The following is a 24,563-nucleotide window of genomic DNA, read 5'->3' as shown; positions in this document are numbered from 1 at the left end:
TTTTTTTTCTTCCAGACTGACGAACCTCTGCCCATCTTTGCTTTTGAGAGGTTCAGCTTCTCTAAAATGCTCTTTTTTTACCCAGTTCTCTCACCGACCTGTTGACAAATAACCGAATTAATTGCAAAATGCCCCTTCAACTGTTTCTTATTCATACCACTTTCACAGCCTTTTGTTGGCCCTGATCCAACTTGTTTGAGATGTGTTGATCCCATCAAATTAAAACCTTTTTTTTTTTCCTAAAAATAGCATTTCAAAGTTTAAACATTTGATATGTTTACTATATTCCATTGTGAATACAATATGGGTTTATGAGATTTGAAAGTCATTACATTCTATTTTAATTAGCATTTTGCAGAAATTTAAAACTTGAATCAATGCTTTAATTGTGAAAAAACCATCCCTGATGAGCCATTGATTCAGGCAGCAATAAAGATTTTCTTTAGGTTCTGCCTTATTTTGATGTGTCCTGTAAAATCATGCATTTCAGATCAAATTATCAGAAGGAAGCTAACATTTAGGCTCAGTATGACTACTACTAATACATCCTGAAATAAAACTGGATGTCAAGCAGCCAACCTTGACGTCTGTGATTGGACAGCAGGAGTAAATCTGCTGGCTAAATCCCCTCATGGCTCAGGATGTCATTTGGACCAGGGATTTGTTTTCAGAGTAAACTGCGCTCTGCAGACATGACCGTCGCTATTCAGCACACGGCGGACTGCAGCAGGCCCTCAGTTAGCATCTTTCACTTGAGTGGAATAGCTTGGGCTCAACTCTGACAGCTCTTTTTTTTCCACGGCAAAACAAATTAGAAGCTGACCCACTGGAAACGTTCTGCCAGGACAGATAGGACCAGTCCACTGGTAGGCTTTTCTGTTATGTAATCTATGTTTTGAAGAAAACTATGGGTGACATTTAGCTACAAGTTTGAATGCTGTTAAGAAAGTCATTTAAAATCTGTTGCTGTAAAACAAATCCAGACTTATCACTTAAGTATAATTCAGCTAATCGTAAAAACACAAGCAGAAAAAAGTTCAATGTAAAGAAAATACACGTAACACGGACATAAAAAGGATAACTTTTTAAAGGTGATTATCATTTTTAATAACCATCCCTGAGCCACTTATCTTTAGAGATGAGATGTCTTTAAAGTGTTCTTATTTTGTTTTTATTTCCAGTCAACGATTTTACATTCACAGTTGTGCTTAAAGGTTTATCTAAAACTTTGCAAAAAATAAAAATATTTTTTGTAAAATATGTTTTTATTTGATTAACAATTAAATTCAATCTTGTTCGCTTCTTGATTAATAAGTTTCTAACATGCAGCAAAGTAGAAGTGATTTGAAAGAAAATAATCATATTAAGAACAATTCTTAAATCCTGTGTTGAAGTTTGTTTTACATCTTTATTACGACTGCAAGTAATGGTTGTATGGAAGCTCCTAAAGTAATGTCAATAAAATATAGATAAATTAAAGTTTAGAGTTGAAGAGACTGAGTTTGATCAATTAAAAAGGTCCTTTTGATTTTATTTAAAATGTATTATACACCTGAGTCACATGTTTCCAAGGGCATCGATTTAGTTCGTTTTTTTTTATTTAGCAGGCAGTTAAAAACCTGTGTGTAAAACCATTAAAAACTGTCTGTGCACTTTGCTGATGGATGCAAAGAGAGTCAAGAGACAAAGCCTTTCAAATAACATCCTGCCACTGTAACATCACATGAAGGTTTGTATTATTGTTTTAAATGCTAAAATATATTTTTAGTTTTGATGTCAGAGCCTCAAATTCTTTCTCTCGCCATTAGAAGAGCTGCTCCAAGCTTCAGATTGTATTTTTGTTCTCTTATTGTCATAATGCTAAAAAAAAATAATAAATTTAAAAACACAAGTGTTGACAGTAATTTTGGCCTTATTGTTAATGGTGAGCTGGTTCACCCCAACGTGCATTCACTGAGAATTATCATTGTCAAATCCATTTAATCAAGAAGTGCAAATGTGTTCAAAAAAACTGCCACATCTGTTCTGTTGCCTCTTAATTTTTTCAGCGTGTTGGGTGAAACAGCTGCTGCTGAGCACATTCGGTCTTTGCACAGAGGCCCAGTATGCGTAGCACTTTGAAAGGTGGTGAGAAATGGATAAATTCTACAAAAGGTGTCAAATGCACAACATGGCAAATACAACTAAAGCCTTGAAGGCTTCATTTTAGCTTTGTCTGGTTATTATATTTGTCCTTTTTTATAAACTAATCAAACTGAACAGAAAACAAATGTTTTCACAATTGTAGACTAAAAACATAATTGTATAATAAGCTGTTCATAGCTGTTTATTTATCATCCATGTTCATTTTTATTTGTTAGTTGTCATTCAGAAACATTTGCTATAGAAGCTTTGTGCAGCAATTAATAGACAGGTCAGTAGATCCTGTGCGTTTAATTTTAAAAAGTTAATATTTATTGTACTCTGCAGCTTGCCGTGTCTGAGGAGCTGACCTGTGTGACCTCTGACCCCTGCAGTAGTTGCTGTCGTCGAGATGTGAGCAGGCGTCATGCCTCTGGTCAAGAGAAACATCGAGCCTCGTCACCTGTGCCACGGCGCCGTGCCGGATGGGATCGGCAGCGAGCTGGAGTGTGTGACCAACAACACGCTGTCTGCCATCATCCGTCAGCTCAGCAGTCTGAGTAAGATCGAGGTTCCTCAAAGGATGACTTCTTCCTAACCTGAAATCAGGCGGAGCTGCGTGATGTATTTTCTTACACAGACTCTCTGTTGCCTCTTTTAATACAACATAACTTGTTCCAAATACACAGTAAACACAGGAAAAAATAGTGGTTTGTAACCTAAAAAAGTATGCCAATGATTTTGTTTTTCTTCCTGCTTTATTCTGCTTTATTCACACTGAGATCTTTGTTGTTTTTGTCAACAGAGTTCTTGCAGTTGGTATTTCAGCCCAGTATACAGGCCACACTCTGAATACAGGGTTGCCATTTTTAACTACAATTAAATCACATGACAAACATCTGTTTGCAAATATACTGAAGTGTAGGGTTTCTATTATATTAAAAACACATAGATAAAATACACATATACAAGAAATAATTACAGTACATTTAATATATAGCAAAAACAGCAATACATAATGCAGTTTACTATGTGTCTAATATTCAGTAACCTATCCAAGGGTCAGATTGCAAATAACCATCAAAAAATATTAAAGTGGTCTAAACTGTCCATTATAAGACAAGAAACTACATAAGTACGTACAACTGAAATCATATATTTTTATATCTCATACATTAACAGTTCAGATCTCGTCGTTCATTATCTTCTCCTTTAGCTTTGTCAGGGTTTTATAGTTATATATTAAGACTACACAATATATCGCTAATTTATTGCCTTCACAGTATCAGTGAGCGCATTATCAAGATCGCAAAGAACTTATTGGACTGCTTTTTGTTGTTGATGTTGTTGTTGTTTTTAGGACAGTGACTTAGAGCCTGATGCTTCCATAGGTTACTGATCATTAGAGACACATTGTATTGTACGCTGCATCATATATTATTTTGCTACATGTTTATTTTGCTTTGGCTATTACTTGTGTGGGTCTATTTGTGTCTATCTATTTTTAATGTATTACAAACTTTAAAAAGATTACTAATAATATTTTTGAGTGAGTGTTTGTCACATGATTTTATTGGGGATATTTAAAAACGGTGACTCAGAGTGTTAGTCTGAAGAAGGGCAGTGGCCTGAAACGTGGCAGTGTTCAATGGGAGCTCTGTTTGTTTATTCTTTTGGGCATCAGAAACTGTTGCACACTTGCAGCATTTTATAATTTTTGACCACAATAACAAACAGCCTTACAGATATGTCCACTTATTCTTTAAAGTGCTTAAGTAGTTTCTTGCACTGGATTACAGCTCTGGGTTATTCTTCAGCAGTCACTAAACTATGATTTTATAGTCATAGTTTACTCATAGTCATCATCTTTAGTATCTGATGGATGCCCAGTGTTTTCAAATTAAATGTTTAATTTGGTTTGTTGTCTGTAGACAAAAAAAGCTTGTACTTATGTGTTAAAGTTTCTCCCATACGTCTAGCCTGTGGTTTTTGTGAGTGTGGACATCGGGGTGGATTTTGTGAAGCGACAGAGGCTTAGAGCTTACTGTGACACTTTGTGAAACGGGCAGATAAGATGGAGGTAGGTGGGCGGCGACCCAAACACTTGCAGTCCAACGACAGCTTTCACATTAAGTGGATCGGAGCCGCTGTAACGTGGCAGAGAAACACTTAATGCTGAAGGATAATCCAGACTCAATGGGGCAAAAGAAGAGAAATAAATTTGTTTTGCATTAACAGTACCTTTTCTTTGTGGCTCCTTTTCTGAAAGATTAAACCGATTTACTTCTTTTTAACGCTTCTTTTTTTGTTATTCGGGTTGCAGGTAAACATGCGGAGAACGTGTTCGGGGAGCTTTTTAACGAAGCCAACACCTTTTACACGCGTGCAAACTCTCTCCAGGACCGCATTGACCACCTGGCAGTCAAAGTCACCCAGCTGGACTCCAGCGTAGAGGAGGGTCTGTTCACTGGAAACACATCTGCTTATTTGAAGAACCGACAGCGATGTTTATTCTCACACACGCCTACTGCAAATCAATTTGTGCCCCTCGTCTTTCTGTTTGACAGTGTCTCTTCAGGTCATAAACATGAGGAAGGCGTTCAGAAGCTCCACTGTCCAGGACCAGCAGGTTTTGGCTAAAGGCAGCACTCCCGATTCTGTGGCTGAAATGTACAACAGCTGTGACAGGCCTCCCCCTCTGAGCGCCCTGACTGCTTACAGGTGCCGCATCTGTCCTAAGTCTATAGTCAAGTTTTCTTTTTTACATGTTCAGTTTTTATGTGATCTCAGAAAATCTCTTTTCTTCAAATAAAATTTAGAGAGGATTCCACAGATGCAATGAGGTTCTACTCAGACCCGTCGTACTTTTTCGATTTGTGGAAAGAGAAGATGCTTCAGGACACCGAGGACAAGAGGAAAGAAAGGCGGAGGCAAAGGGTGAGCCCCTCAGTCCGCTTGGCTACTCCTCGTGTTTTTACATGTCGTCCGTCGCTCCTCATCTCTCCGTCGTCTCTCCCCCAGGAGCAGAAACGGTCCATGGGAAGCAGCACGCTTCAGCGTGAGGTGAAGAAGGTGAGAAAGGCCCGCAACCGCAGGCAAGAGTGGAACATGATGGCTTTCGATAAAGAGCTTCGTCCGGATCACCACCATCCACAGACTCTGCGGCGAGGAGCCTCATCAGAGGGCTCGCTCTCTCCAGACGGCAGGTCAGAATGCTTTGACTGTTTCGTGAAAGGAAGTCCGTTTTGGCGCCTTAAGTCTTTTATAACTAAGCCGAGCTGTTGCTAATGCATGTAATATGTGGTTAGGTAATGCCATCCTGAATTAAGCAGGGCATTTACCCTTGTGTTGGTAAAATTAGGATTGTGTTCACAGTTAAGAGAGCACATTCAGACAGCACTGTCCCAACAGTGAGGCACGATAAAGGCATCATCATCGTGTGATGATCTTATTTATTTGCAAGGCTTACTCAGAAATAGTGTCAAGTAATATATTCCTTGAGAACTTTAAAGGGGGCAACATTTTCACCTGTTGGGGTGCATATCTCTACATGCTCAAGATGTCTTTTTTTTCTTTCTTTTTTGTTTATTTGTTTTTTTGGAGCAGTGGGGTCTTTTTTCTGTATGCTGTGAAGCAATAAAATGCAAAAAGAAAATCTAAACACTACATTTTATACAACATATCAATTTTTTTAACCCTTATAATATAACCGTGGGTATGTGGATGCGTCTCACTCATAATCTCTCTGTGTGTCACTGTTTATCTAGGCCTGATCTTCTGGACTACCCACTCCCTCAAGTATCTGCTCAGGCCGCTTGTAACTATGCCAAATCTCTTGATTACGTCCCTGGAAACGCACACCCCTCCCCACCTGTGGAGCATGAATACCACAGTATCGATGTCAACTACAAGACAGTAACCTGCTCCACATCGGAGCCTCGTGTTGCCGAGAGGATCAGTGGTTCAGCACGTCTGCCTGCAGACTGCAAGTATGAGTGGCTCAGTCTCACAGCCGAAGCAAGATTCAAATGTATTTTCTCTTTTTTTTCCCAGGGTTTTCAACATAATTCTGATTCTGTCAAACAGCTCGGTTCCTCCACCTCCTCCCCCAGGCCCACCCATCCCGTCAGCTCAGACAGCGTTTGGCTTTCCTCGGGGTTCACTACCTCCAGCCCCACATAATGGCGTTTTGCATGCTGGCCTCGGCTACCCACTCCCGCCAGTCCCTCCGCCGGGGCCTCACGGGGCCCCTCCTCCACCAGGTCCCCCTCCTCCACCTCTCCCTCCCCCAGCTGCACCTTTACACCTGCCGGGCCACCCTGAAGGCAGTGGGTCAGAAACGAAACCTGTGAGAGATGCAAGAAGTGACCTGTTATCTGCCATTCGCATGGGTGAGTTGGGCTTCTTTCACCTTCAGTCGTCTGCCTCTAGTTATATTTAAAAACAAACAAATGCGTGATATATGTAGCAATACTCGAACTAATTGAAATGATTTACACTCCTGTTAGGCATCCAGCTGAAGAAGGTTCAGGAGCAGCAGGAACAGCAGAACAAGCGGGAGCCTGTTGGGAATGACGTGGCCACCATCCTTTCCCGGCGCATTGCAGTGGAATACAGTGACTCTGAGGACGACTCCGAGCTGGACGACAATGAGTGGTCAGACTGAGCCCAAGTTCTGCGTGAGGGAACCTTCAAAACGCGAGAAACTGAATTGTGAATAACTCGGTTTGTCTTCATCCAGTGTCTGCTGATGTTCTTGTTCTTCCTCTGACAATTCCTGTATATTACATGTGGAAATGTTACGAACACACTGTAAATGTCACATAAAAAAGGCACTTGTTGTCCCAGCACCAGTCCTTTTTGACAGGAGACATGTCTAATACATGCAGTGACTGGCTGGAGTTCATCCATGCATCGTCTTCAGTGTCCAGGACTTTGCATTGCATTAGTGATTCTCTGTAACTCTGTCAAGGGTAACTGGAACCTTTGAACAGACCTGATCCATTGTTAATGTCATTACTAACACCTGATATGTCCCTACCATGTCACGTCGATAAATGTAACGGGATAAAAGTTCACTGAGAGCAGCTTTTTTGGAGAACAAAGTGTCTGTTTTTGTAATTTTATGTAACTTCTCTGTATATTCAATGCCATATATTTTATCGTTGGGACATTTTGTAATTGCCACCTCAATTTGTGACTATTTAATATTCTCACATTGTGTTGTAGGTTAAAATAAATAAATAAATAAATGTGTTATCTTTCTGATAACGATTGTTACTTGTCTTGGAAAGTGTTTGTATAAATATGATCATGTTTGCCTTTTTCTTCTAGATATTAAATTAAGTAGTAGCTTCATTTGACCTAAATTGTGAAACAAATTCAAGGTTTACTCAGTCCACATGTAAAAGCTTTTTATTCTGCGCTCACAACATAAAATCATTTGTAAAGCCTGAAGTTCTACCTGTGAAGGGATATTATCTGTGATGCAAGTTGTTATTAGTGTCACAGCTTCTACTAATAAGCTACTACTTTAAAAACTTTAAAAAAGGGTAAACTTGCACAGAAAGCTTAATGGACCCAGAACAGCTTATTTACCATAGAAATATGGTCTAGACTGGGTTTTTACTATAATTTAAAGGAGAACTCCACATGTACAAAACCCTAAAGTATATAAATTTGAAAGGATGGCGTGATTAAGCAATAGTTATTTTCGAACTAAAGCAAGAAGTTAGTTAAATAAGCAAATACACGGCGTGTACTTTGCAACTGTATCCAGCAGAGGTCCGTAATCCGCCCGGTCGACGCGTAAAGCGACGGAACTAAACCTCGACTATGAAACTGTCGAGCAAGAGACGCCATCTTGGATCCGAATATACCCTAAAGCTAACGCGGCGGAGGGAAGCGCTTGAGCCAAAATGGAGTTGTTTTCCTCCCGTGACGGTCCGGTGCTCGGCAGGTGACTAGCACAGCGAAGTTCCTCCTGAGCCTGATAAAGTAGAGACATACTGGACAACAGCTCGTCAGTTTAGGGTAAGATGTGCAGTTTTCGTTTCTCAACAGTTTTCACGCCACTCTTTGATAAGCTATTGCGCGTTCAGTCGTTAATTAATGTGGTTGTGAGGCGCATTGCTAGTTTTTTGCTAGCCTGTCACCTGACTAAGACGCACAAATCAGCTTTACTCCCAACGTTACCTCTTAAGTTAGAAACACAAGGCTCCCATACGTTACCCAGCCAAGTTCCCAGTTCTTACTTACTTTAACTTTAACAGAATTTCAGGCTTTAGCTGTAAATTAGTTAGCTTATTTCTCAACTTAGCTCTGACTCATTAATTTTTCCAAGAATCCATGACTTTAACAGTAGTATGCTCTCAGGTTCTCAAACAGACAAACAAAAACAGATGAACAATGTATGCTGTGTAACTTCAGCCTGTTTGCCATGAATGATTACAAGTTTCCATTTGATTTGTTGCACTCATCAGCTGTGTGCTGGCCCTAAAGCATCTGTGTCCTCTTTTATCTTTCCAGAGGTTTTGCAGGTCAGAACCAGTCAAGATGGACACCTCAAAACTCCCTAAGATCCAGGATGAGGAGCATGAAAGCCAGTTCGGATATGTTCATGGAGTTTCTGGACCAGGTGGGGTTCATACCCCTCATTCTTGCGTCACGACACTCAATAACACCATGATATCATACGCTAATGTATATCAATTTGTCATATTGTCCATTTATCTTAATTTACTTATCAAAGCCACGTTCATTTAGGTTTAAATCCTTTTCAGTGTGAAGATAAAAGCATAAACAGAAAACCTTTGTGCAAATATGAAGATAATTGGCATATTAATCCTGTTATTTGCCTCATTTTGGCGTAATGGCAGTGTGTGTAATGCACATGAATTGTGTAACCTTATTTTAATGTTGTGTCAGAATCTCGTTCTTTTAAAATCTACTTCATCAACAGTGGTGACGGCAACTGCGATGGCAGGAGCTGCCATGTATGAGCTGGTTCGTGTCGGCCACAGTGAGCTGGTCGGAGAAATCATCCGCCTCGAGGGCGACATGGCGACTATCCAGGTCTACGAGGAGACGTGTATCCTTTCTGCTGCCACAATGCCGTCCTCCACGGTCGAGTTTGACAGCGTTTTGTAGCTTAAGTGTTTATTAGCTGGCATGCCGACAGCAGCTGGTATGCACTGCGCTTTGGGGTTTGTTTTGTTTCCCCTCAACTTCCCGCCGCAGCTGGCGTTTCTGTCGGTGACCCCGTCCTCCGGACAGGAAAACCCCTCTCTGTAGAGTTGGGGCCAGGTATCATGGGCTCCATCTTCGACGGTATCCAGCGTCCACTGAAAGACATCAACGACCTCACAAACAGTATTTATATCCCGAGAGGAGTGAACATTGGTGCTCTGAACAGAGACATAAAGTGGGAGTTCTCTCCTGTCCAGAACCTTCGGGTAAGAAACGTTTCCAGCGCGATGTGATTCTTGACATTCGCTGTTCTGACCCGATTCCCGTTTTCTACCCTGCAGGTTGGCAGCCACATCACAGGTGGAGATATCTACGGCACTGTGTTTGAAAACTCCCTTATCAAGCACAAGCTGATGCTTCCGCCTCGCAGCAGAGGCACTGTGACCTACGTGGCTCAGCCTGGAAACTACGACCTTTCCGTGAGGACTTTCTCTCAAAGCAAAACGGGTCCTCTGTTTGGTAAAAAAAAAAAAAGTGTGGCTACATTATTTTTTTTCTTTCTTTTTTTTCTTTTTGCACTCAGGATGTGGTTCTGGAGCTTGAATTCGAAGGCATTAAGGAGAAGTTCACTATGGTGCAGGTGTGGCCGGTACGACAAGTCCGCCCAGTGACGGAGAAACTCCCTGCCAATCATCCGCTGCTGACTGGTCAGAGAGTTCTTGATGCACTTTTCCCGTGAGTGCTCCTCTGGAGAGGAAATGATGCACTTAATTCCACTTTATAGCTATACCTGCTTCTTATTTATGAACGTGGGAGGCAATTACGGCTTTCTGACCTTTTTTTTTTAATTCACTGATCGTTCAGCTGTTTGTGGTTAACGAAGCTTTGTGACCTTTTTATGCTTTGCAGATGTGTGCAGGGAGGCACCACTGCTATACCTGGAGCCTTCGGTTGTGGGAAGACCGTGATCTCGCAGTCGCTGTCCAAGTACTCGAACAGTGACGTTATTATCTACGTCGGCTGCGGAGAGCGCGGGAATGAGATGTCCGAAGTACTGCGGGACTTCCCCGAGGTTGGTGGGAGAACGAGCTCTCAGGTTTTAACGTGTCGTTTTTGTGACTGGATCGCTTTCGACGACCTTCGAGCTCAGCGTGTCTGTCTGCTTTAGAATACAAAAACTACGCGAATGTATGTCCAGAGTTCTGAAGGATATTTCATTAAAAAAATGTGTGAGATCTGTAATGTTAGACTCCATTTGTCAGGGCAGTTCAATTTTCTCTTTTTTTAAATTTATTTATTTATTTATTTATTTTACTTCTTGCTCCAGCCAGCCTTCCTCAAAATGTCCGAGCAAAGTCTTTGTTTTTTTTTTAATTTCCCAGTGAGCAGCAATGCATAAATGCAGAAGTTGTGCGCATTCATTATCAGTCATGGCTCAAATAAGTATGAAGTTAAAGACGTTGTGTATCTGTTTGATCATCACAGCAAACATGGAGGTGAAATTGCTCATCAGTGTACACGAAAAAAAAAGATGTATTTGGTTTTGTTTGAATGGTACCCACAAGCTTGACTCCTTTATAAATGACCGTTTTTAAATGCAGACAATTTCAGGTAGTTTTTGTATAAATAATGAGCTGACTGCTCAGCTGAAAGGAAGCCGTGCTGCTAAGTAATATATATGCAGATATGCTACAGAACAGGTCAGAGTGTTGTATTATAACAAACCATTACCACACAGAGATATCTAACGCTCATAAACATAGAGCAGCTACTGATAATTGCAGCTTTATTTATTAATTTTTCCTTTTTGTGTCTCCAGACATCCTTTCAGCTCAGGTGTCATTTGGGTAATTGACTAGCAAAACAAATTGATGGCAAAATAAATCCCTTTAAAATCCTGTTTATTGGGAACTATTCTAAGTTGCTGAGCCTCCCCTGAGGTCGAGCCAAAAATTGGGACACTTATGACGGTGTTTGTGATATCTGCGGCTTAGTTTGATTTTTCTACTCTAAACCGCGTCTTTCAAGTTCTGGTGGTACCGTTGGAGATCTTGAGAAGGAGGAAATAAAATCAAGCGTCACTGTTCACTTTGCATCCCGTTGCTCTTACCCATCAGCTCACAATGGAAGTTGACGGCAAAGTTGAGAGCATCATGAAAAGAACAGCGCTGGTGGCGAACACGTCCAACATGCCGGTGGCCGCAAGAGAGGCTTCCATTTACACAGGTACCTGTTCACACCAGAGAGCGTTTTACCTGCTGCTGGATGTACGCAGGTCCACGTAATGACGTTGTGCTTTATGGAAAAGTCCCATAAGGTCAAGGATTTTTTTCTCTCTCTCTCTCTCTCTCTCTTTGAAAACTGATCATATTCTGACAATTTCTTCTGCAGGGATTACGCTGTCCGAGTACTTCAGAGATATGGGCTACAACGTGAGCATGATGGCCGACTCCACGTCCCGATGGGCAGAAGCTCTGAGAGAAATCTCTGGAAGACTGGCTGAAATGCCAGCCGGTGAGTTTCCTGGTTACTGGGGGGTTTGTTTTACTTTTTTTCTTTCTCGTGAACAGACGAAGACATGGTAGCAACATTAGTGAAGTTGGTGCGTATTTGTCTTCATAATGGTGATATTTAGAAGTCAATTACTAATTGGCTTCATTTTGTTTTAACTCTCCAAAAATGGATCAGAAGACATTTCCACAGGATTTCTTGGCATTAAATGTTGACAATTTTCTTTTTTTTTTATTTCTATTTACTTGTCGAAAACAAAATGTACAGTAAAGGTCAGCCTAAGAAGAGCAGAAATTTCTGAGGGCGGCGGGGCAAAAAATCTGAACATGAAAATAGAAAACCTGCCTTCCAGATTAAATAAATAAATTTGTTGTTGCTTGCAGACAGTGGGTACCCTGCGTACCTGGGAGCCAGGCTGGCCTCCTTCTACGAGCGCGCAGGACGTGTGAAGTGCCTGGGGAATCCAGAGAGGGAGGGGAGTGTGAGCATTGTCGGAGCGTGAGTTCATGTTACTATTTGTGAACGCTTTGGGTTTTTGTTCTCGCCTTGTTTTGTTGTTTCAGCTTTACTGAGGAAGCCTGACTTGTGAAAGTTATCTTGGTAAATTGTATGTTGCTCCTTGCTTGCTTTATTGTTTGACTAAACTTGAGTGGGAAAAAAAATAAATAAAAAGGTAATTCATATAAAGATTTGGTCCTTTAATGACATTTCTGAAATTACAAAAAGGTTGTAAAGCAGGAAGACTAATTCATCGCTTCATCGACTGACTCTTCTTTTCCTACCTGTCAGTGTGTCGCCCCCTGGTGGAGACTTCTCCGATCCGGTCACTTCAGCCACTTTGGGAATTGTTCAGGTAGGAAACGAGTCGTGGCCCTTCAGCTGTTTATTCCCACATTTAATTACATGTGTGTGACACTTTTTTCCCTCCACCTTTGCAGGTCTTCTGGGGATTGGACAAGAAGCTGGCTCAGAGAAAGCACTTCCCCTCCGTGAACTGGCTCATCAGCTACAGCAAGTACACCCGAGCTCTGGATGAATACTATGACAAGCATTTCCCTGAGTTTGTCCCCCTTCGTACTAAAGCCAAGGAGATTCTCCAGGAGGAGGAGGACCTGGCTGAAATCGTGCAGCTTGTAGGCAAGGTGAGCCACGTTAGGAGAACATGGAGAAGAATTTACCATGACAGCAAACGTATCTAAACCCTGGAACATACATGTGGCTCAGGTACCAGTCTGATGAAATGACCATTTGAACCTCTTAGTTAATAAGGTTTCATTTCTCAGAACCAGCCACAGTTACGGCCCATTTCAAATGTAATTTTCAGGCCGTGTTTAGTTTTAGAGAACATGTTTTTGCTTTAACTTATACAGATGTTAACCAGTGAACATCTAAAAATCCAAATGTTGAGTTTTAACACGTGGCAGACAGTGTGTGACTCGTTAGAACTAAACAAGTTTTTAATTTAGACAGTCATTCTGTTTATAATCAGCAGGATTTTATCTGCTGATGAAATGAGACGAGTCTCACTAAGCGATATAATAATCTCTGGTCTCTTTTTTTTCTTTTTGTTTGTTTGTTTTCTTCACAGGCTTCTCTTGCTGAGACTGATAAAATTACTCTGGAGGTCGCCAAGCTCATTAAGGATGACTTCCTGCAGCAGAATGGTTACACCCCCTATGACAGGTGACAACAGGACCTGAAACTCAGTTCTTTTTCCTCAAGTGGGGATTTAAACACAATTATTATCCATAAGGGCGACAGTGAATGTCGCCTGAGTAACAATACTGTTACAGCACAGATGTTAAATCAGATGTTCTCGTTCGCATGTAACCAGTGGAACAATATTAGCTGACAGCTGTCTGAAGTAAACCTCACAACAGGTCAACTTCCCACCTTTTAAACAGTGATTTGAAGTTGAAGATTAGTGGAAATAAAGACGAAGAGCCTGGATTACTTTTATTGTTTCCTCGCAATGTGGAAAAGAGCAATATTCTAAGTCTTTGAAACTATAAACTATATGACTAGCAAAGCCACCTGTCCCCTCCCAACCCGTCCATCCTCTATATGTTCTTAATTCGTTAAATAAACGACGCACGGCGGCGCTGTAGCTAACTGGGTCGGGCAGTGATCGAGCTAATTCAATCATTCATTTCTCAACTCAGACGAAATCAAACATTTTTTACGACAGTTGTTGGCAAAGAGTTGAGCAGGAGCTGGCACTTTCCATGAAGGAATAATCTGAAAATTTACAGCCAATCAGAGCGATTCCTCAGCTTTGGCCCGGTGTGAGAACAGGAAGTTAAACACAGGACTTCCTATTGCTGCTTATTAAAGAACTGTATTAATTTAAACCAATTCTGATAATCAGTTTTTGACAATAAATTGGAAACCAGTAGACGGATTTTAAAGATTCAAACTGTGTTGGATTTGTCTTTAAAACATCTATCTGATGGAATCAAAATGTGTCGTGTCTGATAAAGTTATAAAGATCAGGTGGCCTCGCTACAATGACAGGGAGCCTTTTTTTGGTTTGTTAGGTTTTTGATTTGATTATTTCGGACTCCCAAATATATGTAGTCAAGCTCTGAAAAGTCGTTTTTCCCTTCACCACAATATTGTTTGAACAAGTTGAAGGAAGTGGACAACTTGTTCAGCACTTGTAGGATAAAGAAAACGACATGGATGGAGTCGGCGTGTTTGCTACATAAATTCACACGTTCCCTCGCTGCTCACAGGTTCTGCCCTTTCTACAAAACTGTCGGCATCCTCTCCAACATGATCTCGTTTTACGACATGGCCCGACACGCGGTGGAGTCCACGGCTCAGAGCGACAACAAAATCACTTGGGCCATGATCAGGGAGCACATGGGAGAGATCCTGTACAAGATCAGCTCCATGAAGTTCAAGGTAAACGCTTTTCTCTGACATCTGTCGCTGAACGTTATCATTGCTCGTGTTTCGCTTTGTCTTTTATGTCGTGTTACGTCGAATGAGACGCTGAATGTTTGCCCCTTTTTGTTCACGTGCGCCGTCTTCCTCAGGACCCCGTGAAAGACGGCGAAGCTAAGATCAGAGCGGACTACGCCCAGCTGCTGGAGGACATGCAGAACGCCTTCCGGTCCTTGGAGGAATGAGTTTCCAACCCGGATACCCAAACCCCGGTGCAGAATAACCGGACCCGGCTCTGATTTTCTGCCTCAGTCACGTGAACTCCTGTACTCTCGTGTTTACATTCCCATGTTTTTATTCCTGACTTTATGAATTACAAAACAGGCTGCTAGAGTCCAAACAAGGAAGTCGCTGTGATTGACAGAAACGGACACGCCTCGTCTCAAATCGTTTCACAGCATTTGTTCACCGTCAGACTGTGGTGATGTGATTTTTAAATCATCGGGTCTCTCTCAGGTACTGCACATGCACTCAACCACTCGCTGCGACAAAGAGTGGAAATGACGATCAGGCTTTTTTTTGTTTTTATTTTAAATTAAATGGGAACATGAATGAAGGGAGAGAGTACTGTACATTCAATGGGGATTAAGTTTTGATTCCACCTCTTAACTGTGGCTGTGATGTGGATTATATACTTGATATATAAAAATGTGAGGGATTGAATCTCTTAGTTTGTGTTGTAACAAATGTCTCACTATTACAGTCATAGTACATTACTGTCTCTCTCCTTAAATAAACAAATTATGACACTTTGAACTATGAGGCTTCTTGTATTTTAATCAATACCTTTTTTTTCGTTTCAGATCCAGGTTTCATGTGTTCATTTCATACTTTAATTTTCCATCTTCAGGAACTTTCACTTCAGTTATAGACTTTTTTTCACTTCATTTGGGTCTATACGTCTATCTCCTTTTACACCAAGAGAATTATTGTCCAAGACCACTTTAAAAGACAAAAAAGCTCCCTGGAATAAGAAAAAAAAGAACCAAATCTGGGGTACAGTATTAAACAGCTGTAAACATATATCCCTTATCTGTGATCGTCAACACTGCTTCACCGTCCAGTCCCGTCATAACATCCTCCAAATTGGTTTTATCTCAGGGTCTGGGCTCCATTAAGACTAATGGACGCAGAACCCGCAGGAGCAAGAGCAGCAGCTTTTCCTCGGCATTGATTCGGTTTGTCGAGACGCGCATTTGTGCAGGCATTAAGAGCCGGGACTATACGGGCCCTATAAGGCTCATATAATGCACCTGCAGCTCTTGGTCTCCAGTCTGCGATGGCTGATGGAGAGCGAGTGCATTAAGGAGACATTAACTAAACTAAATGAGTTTGCTGCCGTGAAACGGAAACTGGAGAGCAGGTTCCACCACGTTCAGCCCACATGAAACTGCTTCTGCTTTTACACTGTGATAGAGGAAGGGGGAAGGAAGGGGGGGAAGATGCTTAAAGCTCTTCACAGTGAAGGTCATTTTTAGTGCCCAAAAGCAGAGCGACAGTGTTTTTCCCTGTGTGTTTGTTTGTCTCGTGAACCAGTGGACCGACTTGGATCACTGGATGAAGAGCTACAACTGAGTCGCTTTTGGAGTCAGTCGAACTCAAGATGGCCGCCCCAACCAACTTTACAAAGCCCAAAAATGGCTATAATTGAGCTGTGGTAGTCTTCCTCTATGCATGCTTCAAGCGCTCACACTCCAGCCTAAAACAGTCGACAATGTGTCTCTGTTAGCAAAATATGACTCGAATCAGTGGATGGATTTTAGTGAAACTCTAAAAGCAGTCCCTGCCTGTACACCTAGAACCCGTTTCAAGACGGCTGCCACAGGTAAGGGACATTAAGTTAGAAGTAAATAGCTGGAACTCAGTCGGTTTTACGGAAACGGAGCGAAATTTCGGCGTGGCAGTAACAGTTTTGCATGAGTTATTTACGAGGTTTGACCAAAACGGCTATAACTCTGTCTCTTTTCAGCACGGGGGTGATTCCGGTTTAAAAAGCAGCGGGCGATATGCATTCCTCTAAGCAGAGGTGGGCAACCCTGGTCCTGGAGGGCCACCATCCTGCATGTTTTCCTTGTTTCTCTGCTCCAACACACCTGATTCAGTGGTTAAATGACCTCCTCATGTTCTGCAGAAGCCTGTTAATCACCCATTGATTCAGATCAGGTGTGTTGGAGCAGAGGAACAAGTAAAACATGCAGGACGGTGGAAATCGAGGACCAGGGTCGCCCACCCCTGCTCTAAGAAAAGCTAGGCGTTTAATTTGACCTGATGTTGGCCATCGGCTTGCTCTCTAAGACAAACTCTTTGTGGTATCCAGGATGTTCCAGGCGCAGTTTTTATAGGACTTCCTGTTAACGCAGTGCGGCTTGCATTAAACACTTACTTCCCCCCCTGCTCACTGATACTGTAAAAACAGAAGCAAGACGGAAGCCATTAAAAGCTCTCCGCTGATGTGTTTATGAGCAGGAGCAGGAGCTGATTCATCTTTTCCTCTTCCACATGGATGGGTGTGTGTGTGTGTGTGTGTGTGAAGAAAACTTTCCCACAAAGGGTCACTCGCCACCCTGTCACAAACGGGACATAAATAAATCACAGGGTCATGTGCCATACCAGAATCAGCGCGTTGATCACACACACACGTGCACGCATACTTTTCCAGAGTTTTCTGGTTGTGAGCTACGAGGTCAAATGGCCGGTGGGAGGAAATGTGATCTGGGAGGGTGGGGCTGGACCCGTGGATCGGCGCTCACTCTCTCATCTACGAGTGCCTGTCATGTTTCTCGCGCTCCTCCAGCTCACTTTGGATTACCAGTTGCTGCTGCAGCGTTTGCAACACCACCCACCACCCGTCACCCACCCCTCCAGCTAAGGAGAGAGGTCCAGAAGGCTCCCTCAGACCCGGTTGAGAGTGGCTCCTAAGTTTATCCGAATCTCCAAAAGGCAACCTGAAGCAGAAGGTGGACGGAGGGCTGGTGAACCGCTCAGCTGTTACGTGAGAGAGGCAGCCGGGCCATCTGATGGAACACAATATCGAACCACTCGTCAGGAGGAGGTTAAAGTTGCCTGCAGCTGGGTCGCTTCCTCTGTGGGAATCTGAGAAACGACAACCAGCTCGGTGCTCCGACACGCAGCAGGGCTGAAATCTGCCAATTAACTTTTTTTCCTCAACACAAACGGCTGATAAGAAACGAGGCTGCTCTCTTTGGTTTTTTCCTTCCTTCGGTCACTCTCAGGAGGAGATGGTGACAGATCTTCCTCTCCATGTGTTACTGCAACGTTTCCCAAAGAGCAACTAACTTTCACCTGGAATCCGAGAATCAAACTTCACATTTTGCTCTTTTTTGCTGTCCTCGTCTCCAAGACAAACAGTAAGTAAACAAAGAAATGTGCTTCTTTTCTTTTCTCACTCTCAAAATGTATCTCTGCTGTATTATTATTATTAATAATTTTTGTTCTTCTTGTTTTTCCAACACATTTACTGCTAATTCCTGTTTTTTTTTTAGGAACTGTATTCTCAGTCTAAATTACCAAATGACACTAACAATAACTCAAGTCCATCTCGGAGTGCTCAGGTCTCAGATTTGATGGCCCAGATAGTTTGTCCCCGTGGACACAGTGGCCTTGTTTCAACAAATTACACTGGAAACCCTTGGGGTTGTGACAGCGACGAGAATCTTCTGATTACGGTTTGTTTTGAACAGAAAAATTGTCTAAAAAAAAAACCTAAGTGAACTCTTTGCTGAAGTCTCTCAAAGTATATTTAACCTTTCAGTCTGTATATTTTAGTTACGAGGGGCACATCTATAACACATCTGCGTTTTAGCTGATAATTATGTGAAAGTAAAGTGCTCCAGATCATGCTGACCTCTTGGTCTTATTCGCGGGTCAGACTTTGCTTCGTTTTGCTACATGAAACACATTTTCTGTCAACGTGTCTGCGGCGTGCAGCGAAAGCACGCACAGGCATCAGATCTGATTTCAACAAAGCAAATCAACGAAACCCTCTTGGCTTTGAGCGTCTCCTTTCTGTAACCGTAGACGTGTCGACGTTTCCCCAACACATTTTATCCAACCGTGTGTTTCTCCTGATGGGTTTCTGGAGGTTTTTTTGGACGTCAGGTCACGATGAAGTGGGAGAAGTTGAAACCCCCGGAGCCAGACGACCCCATTTGTTGCTGTGAATGTGATGTCTACCAGTACAGGTGTTGCTGCGACTGTGAGGACCTGGATGAAGCCCTTCACAGGTATGAGAAGTGTGATGAAGCCCCCACCCATCACTGTAAAGGAAAACAGAACAAACTTATACGTTACATCCCACAAAGGCAGGGCGGTTGCTGGGGGTGCACAGGAGCCTCCCAGGGTTTTTAAATCCTACTTCAGTTTATGTTAGCTTTCATTATATCTCAGTTTGGTTTCCCTTAGTTTATCTTGTGTGTGTGTGTTTTTCATTTAGATGTTTAGTTTCATGATTTCCTTTAGATTATCCCAGTTTATATTTAGGATATTGTTGTGTGTTTTGACTGTATTTTTGTGTAAAATGTTGTAAAGCACTTTGTATCGCCTTGTTGCTGAAAAGTGTTATATAAATACATTTGACTTGACTCAACAATCATATCTGCTTTCACTGAAAAACAAGCACCGCGGTAATCAGCTGAAAAAGGAAACACTTCATATCACACAAGATAACCAAATAAACTTTGAAGAGTTTTTTTTTTGTTTGTTTGTTTTATCTTCTAATATATAAATCATTTTAAAACGGCAGCACAGCCCGTTTCACCTGTACGGAAACACTTTGCTGTATTTATTATCCACAGGTGGCTGAAGGAAAAACCAGCTCCCCGGGGACTTCAGTCTCCTGTGCTCGGGGCCATGATTGACAACCTGGAGCTGTCCATGGTCCCGGCCCTGCTGCTGCTTCCTCTCCTGCTGAGGGTGGCGTCCCTGCACTACCTGCTGGGCATCGTCGTGCTCACGGCCCTGCCCGGCCTGGTCCTGTGGTACTACTACGCCACGCACCGGCGGAAGAGGCGCACCCTCTTCTTCCTCGCCCTGGCGCTGTACTCCCTGGCCTACATGTACTACCTCTTCCTCACGGAGGTGTGGCCCCGCGGCGGGGTCGGCCCGCTGCAGGTGGGCGCCGTGACCACAGGGATGATTCTCACTTTGGTTTCGCTCGTCCTCACCAAGCGAGGCCCGGGTTTCGTGGACGCCTCTCTGCGCGAGGCGCACGGCCACGGGACAGGGGCTGCAGGGGACGCCACCTGTCAGTCGGGGCCGGCGGCAGGAAAGGAAACGCTTACGGAGAAGCGGAGCGTGTGTCCCGTGTGCAGGATAAGGCGACCCCCGCGAGCCGGACACTGCAGAACCTGCGGATCGTGCGTTCAGCGCCTGGACCACCACTGTGTCTGGTGGGTCTTACTGGAAATCTGGGCTTTATGGAAATGTGTGGATTTATCTGCAAAACGGGACGTGTGGTCAAACTGTAAACCCGCCATTAATGGAGTTTTCTCAGTCACTCCAGGGTTATTTCATCACATCATGAATGTGTTTAGAGTGTTTGCTAGTTGTTCAACAGATGGATCGAAAATCTGGTTTAACTGATTAACTTTTGGAGTCAATTCAATTCAAGATGGCCACCACAGTCGACTGACCTTTGAAAATACAACAATGGCTATGATTCGGTCAGTTTTGCAGATAAAATAATACAATTTGGTGTGGTAGTAGCTGAGAATCATTCACAACACATACTCAAATTGCTAATCGTTGCGTGAGATCTTTCCTTAAAACCTTCAGCGGAAACTGTTGGAGTCAACCCTGTTTGTCTGTTAGCAAAATTTCTCGTTAACCACAGGATGTATCTTAATAAAACGTGCAGAAAGTAATCACTGGATGTTCACCTCCAACTGATACACTTTTGGAGTCAATCCAATTCTAGATGGCCGCCTCAGCCAATCGAAATTAGCCAACACAAAAATGGCTATAGCTCAGGCATTTTAACAGGTATTGAGCTGAAATTTGATGCAGTAGTAGCCGAGAGTCATTCTCAGCACATACTTTTGCAGAATGTTCCCGTCCTCGTCCTCTCGCACTCCTGGAAGCTGCCAGAGAGATCCATTTTCAAGTTTTCCCCATCAGAGTGTCTTTTCTTGTGGACAAATGTCCACTACTTTATTGTAGGAGCATCCTGAGAGCTGTTATGTGCCTCTTAATGAGGAATTGGTTCTTTTGGCTAATTGGACGTTTTCCTTGATGGGATTTTCTGACACAGTTTATCTTCATCTGTCATTTAGCTGGACACAGGTGGAGTCAAGTATATAGAATATAAATATAAACATGTAACATGTACATAGAAACATCTCATTTGTTATAGTTAAGTATAATTGGAATCAATTTAAAATAAAAGGCACTTTAGTGTTTACTCAATTTTAAGACAAAACAAAAAAGGGGGAAATTATGAAATCATACGGCTCCAGTTTAGAAACCTGTTTGCCTAGGAGACCACATTTACCTCCAAGTAAAGAATAAAACACGATGAAATGTGCAGAAAGTAAACGGTAAACCTAGTCCCAAGTTTTAAATCTGTTTCTTGCATGTCTGTGTTGCGCGTTGAGATGCTGCAGGATAAACAGCTGCGTCGGACAAGCCAACCACCGCAGCTTCCTGCAGACCCTCTGCGTGTTCGTGCTCACCTCCGTGTACGGGATCAGCTTGGTGCTTCGCAGCCTCTGCCCCCAGCAGCACCTGATGACGGCGCTCTTCTACTGTCCCGGCGTCTACAGTCAGTCCAGGTACCTCAGCTCCTGTTCCGATCAGTCTACAGGCACACATCAAGGAGTCGGACAAATGAGCATTCTTATTTATTTATTTGGCTCTCTCTGCACATTCGCAGCACAGCCCTGTGCTTCACCTGCTGCTGGTACAGCAGCATCATCACGGCCGGGCTGCTCCACCTGCTGCTCTCGCAGGTCCTGAACATCAGCTTCAACGTGACGGAGCGGGAGGCTCAGCTGGCCCTGAGGAACAAGACGGGCCGGAGCCGCCTGTGGGGCCTCGTCGTCGACACGGGGGAGCATTCGCGGGGCCTCTATCAGAACTGGGTGGAGTTCCTCACCATGGCAGAGGCCTCGGCGTCTCTTCGCCCCGACCTCCCCGACGTGGTCTAGTTTCTGATGCTGGAGGGCCGTTGATGGAGACCTTCCTCTTGTTTTCAGCCGGTTATCGTTTCCCCTTCATGAACAGACTTTGTAAAGGTCACAAGGGGGGAAACCAACATGTTTTGGTGGTTAGATTTACAGCCCAACTCGTGTCTGAGATGACTTGGGAGGCTAGTATGTAGCAAAGCTGCAAATTCTCAATGAATTCAAACAATTTATCCTGTTCTTATTCTACTGTTTTATTTTCAACACATTTCTTTCCACCAATTATCAGCTCTTGACTACAGTAACTCATCAGACCAAATGGTTCACATCAATACTATCAATTTAATTTGCTTTTTTGTAATTATTATTATTTAAACTCTCACCTGAGAAGTTAACTTGGCTCCCCTGCTCAGCCAGAGTCGGTCCTCTGGCGCCCCCATCAGGCCTTTCTCTGGTACTTGTCAGCTTCAGGTCACAACAGCAACTCCTGGATGAAACCGAGGAGAAGCAGCTACCTGGCGAGCTCCTGAAGCAAGAATCACATCTGTAATGCATTGCCAAAAAAAAAAATTAACAAGCAGTGAGGTGTCTGTTCCAGAGAATCAGGAGAAAGATCAATCTTTGTCTTTTTACAAAAAGAATTTTATTATCCGAAGGCAAAAGGAGCGTTCGGAGACCCCGCTCACAGGATAAACAGTCAGGAGAAGAAAAAGAACATACACTTTTACAGGGAGGCTTCGTTACATCATTTTCAGCCACACTTTTACGTAGTTACTGAGCAGCTTCGATTCTCACAAAGCAAATCTGATAATAACAGGGAGTGAGGAAGAAACAGAGTTTGTGAGGAGGCACTGAGAAGAAATCAGCCAAGGCCAGGTGCAGAAGGGAGTAAGAGAGGACCAGAGTCTTCCTCAGTTCCCACATAGCACAAAGACAAAAGCATTTCAAACCTTGATACAAAAACAGTCTTCTATTGATGCAGTTGTGCCGGCAGGAATCATAAATATTGTTATACATTTTACTTTTCAAAAGAACATTAAAATTTTCCATTACACTCACCTGACTGTCAAAGCTGTGCGACCGGTGTCTGTTGTTTATTCTAGCCGTGACTTGAATGTTTTTCTACGTACAGGGCGTCCATTCCTCTGGAAACTAGAATGCATGACCCTGATGTGCAGCACCTTCTCAGCCCGAACCACTGCAGATGCAGATGTGCAGAACATGAGTTCCCATTCAGGGCTCGTCACCACACACAGACGGTTATCTTTCTTTCTGTGCAACGGTTGCTCTGCTACAAATAGATCATTTAACTTTTATTTATTTATTTATTTGTTTTAAATCGACTGATTTTGCTACGCCGACAAAGTCTGGGACAACCGATTTCTGCAGCCAGAGAGTGTTTTCGTAACTGCAGCAGTTTCTAAGCTTACATCACATTTTTGTTTTTTTATTTTCTTTTCGTGTTGAAAAGAGTTTGCCTGTTTAAACCGGTGAGGTATGCACGCCGGAGAAGTCTGTTGCTTTCGGCTTGTGCCTGCCTGCACCTCGATGCCCCGTTTCCGCAGACTCAGCAGAAATCCACAAGTCGCGCCTATATCTGCGTGCAGACGAAGGACCCTGCAAATACGAGCCGAGTCCCTCGCCTCTGGACTCATCCTTGATGGAAAAGGTGCTCAGACTACTTCTTTGCAACAACTACAGTTCAAAATGCCAACTCACCTTAAAAAAATACACAAAAAGAGGGACAACAGCTCAGTCAATTTTACAGATATTGAGCTAAAATTTGGTGTGGTAGTAGCTGAGAGTCATTCACAACACATATTCTGAGCGGGAGATCCTGTGAAACTTCATAGTTTGAAAGGTTAAAAGTCATTTCTCTGCAATGAAAGGCATTTCTTCCACTAATGCTCCTCCATGATTAGAGAATGATTTAAATGAAAAATGGTAAAATTAGAAGAAAAGACGGTAACACCTCCTACCACAAAAAAAAAAAACTTTTTTTTTTTTAGAACTACTTTCATCTTAATTCTGACATCTTTAAACGATCAGCAGAGGACTGGAGCTGATGAAAGTCTAATTGAGATCCTGCCAAACAGCAAACAACAAACATCTGAACGCCCCGTTATATAACACCGTGCAGGACAATGGAGCCAGCCTCCGCCATCGACATTAAAACACACACACACACCCCTCACATGGACGCTTCATAAACAGGACGTTCCTTCACAAATCAAAAACAGCTTGAGGTCCGGTTCAGTCCAGTGTCGGTTCTAAACACACAACAGGTGCTACAGGCGAAGGAGGACACGGTCCGCTGCCTTCTGCCGAGTCAGACAGCGTGAACACAGTTCAAGCAGTCCTCCCGTCGCATCTGCTGACAGACGAGTTCGATTGTGTGGCCTCTGCCACCGAAAGCGCTGGAGGGCGACCGCTGCCACGTTTCCCCACTTCAGGGGTCCCGTAGGAACATAATGAAGTGACGTGACGGCATTCTAACTCAGATTATGTTGTTTTGTTACATGTTTTGTTTTTGTTTTTTTCTCCCCCATTCACCTCTGACTGAAATGTGCCCTGGCAGAGCCAAACCTTGTGGTTCTGCCCGAAGCCTCACGTGTCTGAACCCAGACCAGCTCTGTGACTGTGCGCTGGCTGGGG

At 43.0% G+C, this 24,563-nt stretch overlaps 3 protein-coding genes and 1 long non-coding RNA gene across 6 annotated transcripts; 3 read left to right on the top strand and 1 right to left on the bottom strand.

Moving 5' to 3' along the window:
* Window positions 1–681: 681 nt before the first annotated feature.
* LOC108236917 (wiskott-Aldrich syndrome protein family member 3-like) lies at window positions 682–7,384 on the top strand. Of its 2 annotated transcripts, none has more exons than XM_017417981.3 (9): window positions 682–866; window positions 2,517–2,681; window positions 4,445–4,579; window positions 4,689–4,842; window positions 4,941–5,058; window positions 5,143–5,327; window positions 5,889–6,110; window positions 6,208–6,512; window positions 6,630–7,384. In XM_017417981.3, the coding sequence occupies exons 2-9, from the start codon at window positions 2,549–2,551 to the stop codon at window positions 6,785–6,787; spliced, it is 1,410 nt and encodes a 469-aa protein (XP_017273470.1). In that variant the 5' UTR covers window positions 682–866; window positions 2,517–2,548; the 3' UTR covers window positions 6,788–7,384. The 2 variants fall into 2 exon arrangements, with proteins under 2 accessions (XP_017273470.1, XP_017273471.1); XM_017417982.3 differs by having other exon boundaries at window positions 2,470–2,681.
* A 612-nt stretch (window positions 7,385–7,996) lies between these two features.
* Window positions 7,997–15,525, top strand: LOC108236878 (V-type proton ATPase catalytic subunit A-like). The gene is made up of 15 exons (XM_025006370.2): window positions 7,997–8,154; window positions 8,650–8,758; window positions 9,083–9,211; window positions 9,361–9,575; window positions 9,651–9,788; window positions 9,893–10,044; window positions 10,219–10,381; window positions 11,427–11,535; window positions 11,701–11,823; window positions 12,204–12,318; window positions 12,610–12,673; window positions 12,759–12,962; window positions 13,409–13,503; window positions 14,556–14,727; window positions 14,862–15,525. The coding sequence occupies exons 2-15, from the start codon at window positions 8,677–8,679 to the stop codon at window positions 14,952–14,954; spliced, it is 1,854 nt and encodes a 617-aa protein (XP_024862138.1). The 5' UTR covers window positions 7,997–8,154; window positions 8,650–8,676; the 3' UTR covers window positions 14,955–15,525.
* Window positions 15,526–17,259: 1,734 nt separating this feature from the next.
* Window positions 17,260–21,964, top strand: LOC108236927 (palmitoyltransferase ZDHHC23-A-like). The gene is made up of 5 exons (XM_025006312.2): window positions 17,260–18,137; window positions 18,889–19,013; window positions 19,584–20,177; window positions 21,390–21,557; window positions 21,659–21,964. The coding sequence occupies exons 2-5, from the start codon at window positions 18,895–18,897 to the stop codon at window positions 21,930–21,932; spliced, it is 1,155 nt and encodes a 384-aa protein (XP_024862080.1). The 5' UTR covers window positions 17,260–18,137; window positions 18,889–18,894; the 3' UTR covers window positions 21,933–21,964.
* Window positions 21,740–24,513, bottom strand: LOC112450562. Of its 2 annotated transcripts, XR_003039220.2 has the most exons (4): window positions 24,097–24,513; window positions 22,968–23,106; window positions 22,292–22,452; window positions 21,869–22,009 (listed from the first exon to the last, which is right to left on the bottom strand). It is a non-coding gene; the product is annotated as an uncharacterized LOC112450562 (long non-coding RNA). The 2 variants fall into 2 exon arrangements; XR_005233932.1 differs by having other exon boundaries at window positions 21,740–22,009; window positions 22,968–24,513.
* Between the last annotated feature and the right edge of the window lie 50 nt (window positions 24,514–24,563).

Source organism: Kryptolebias marmoratus, linkage group LG13 (assembly GCF_001649575.2).
Source record: "Kryptolebias marmoratus isolate JLee-2015 linkage group LG13, ASM164957v2, whole genome shotgun sequence".
Taxonomy (NCBI): Eukaryota; Metazoa; Chordata; class Actinopteri; order Cyprinodontiformes; family Rivulidae; genus Kryptolebias; species Kryptolebias marmoratus.
Note: the sequence above shows the minus strand (reverse complement) of the source record. Positions and strands in the feature narration are given on the sequence as shown.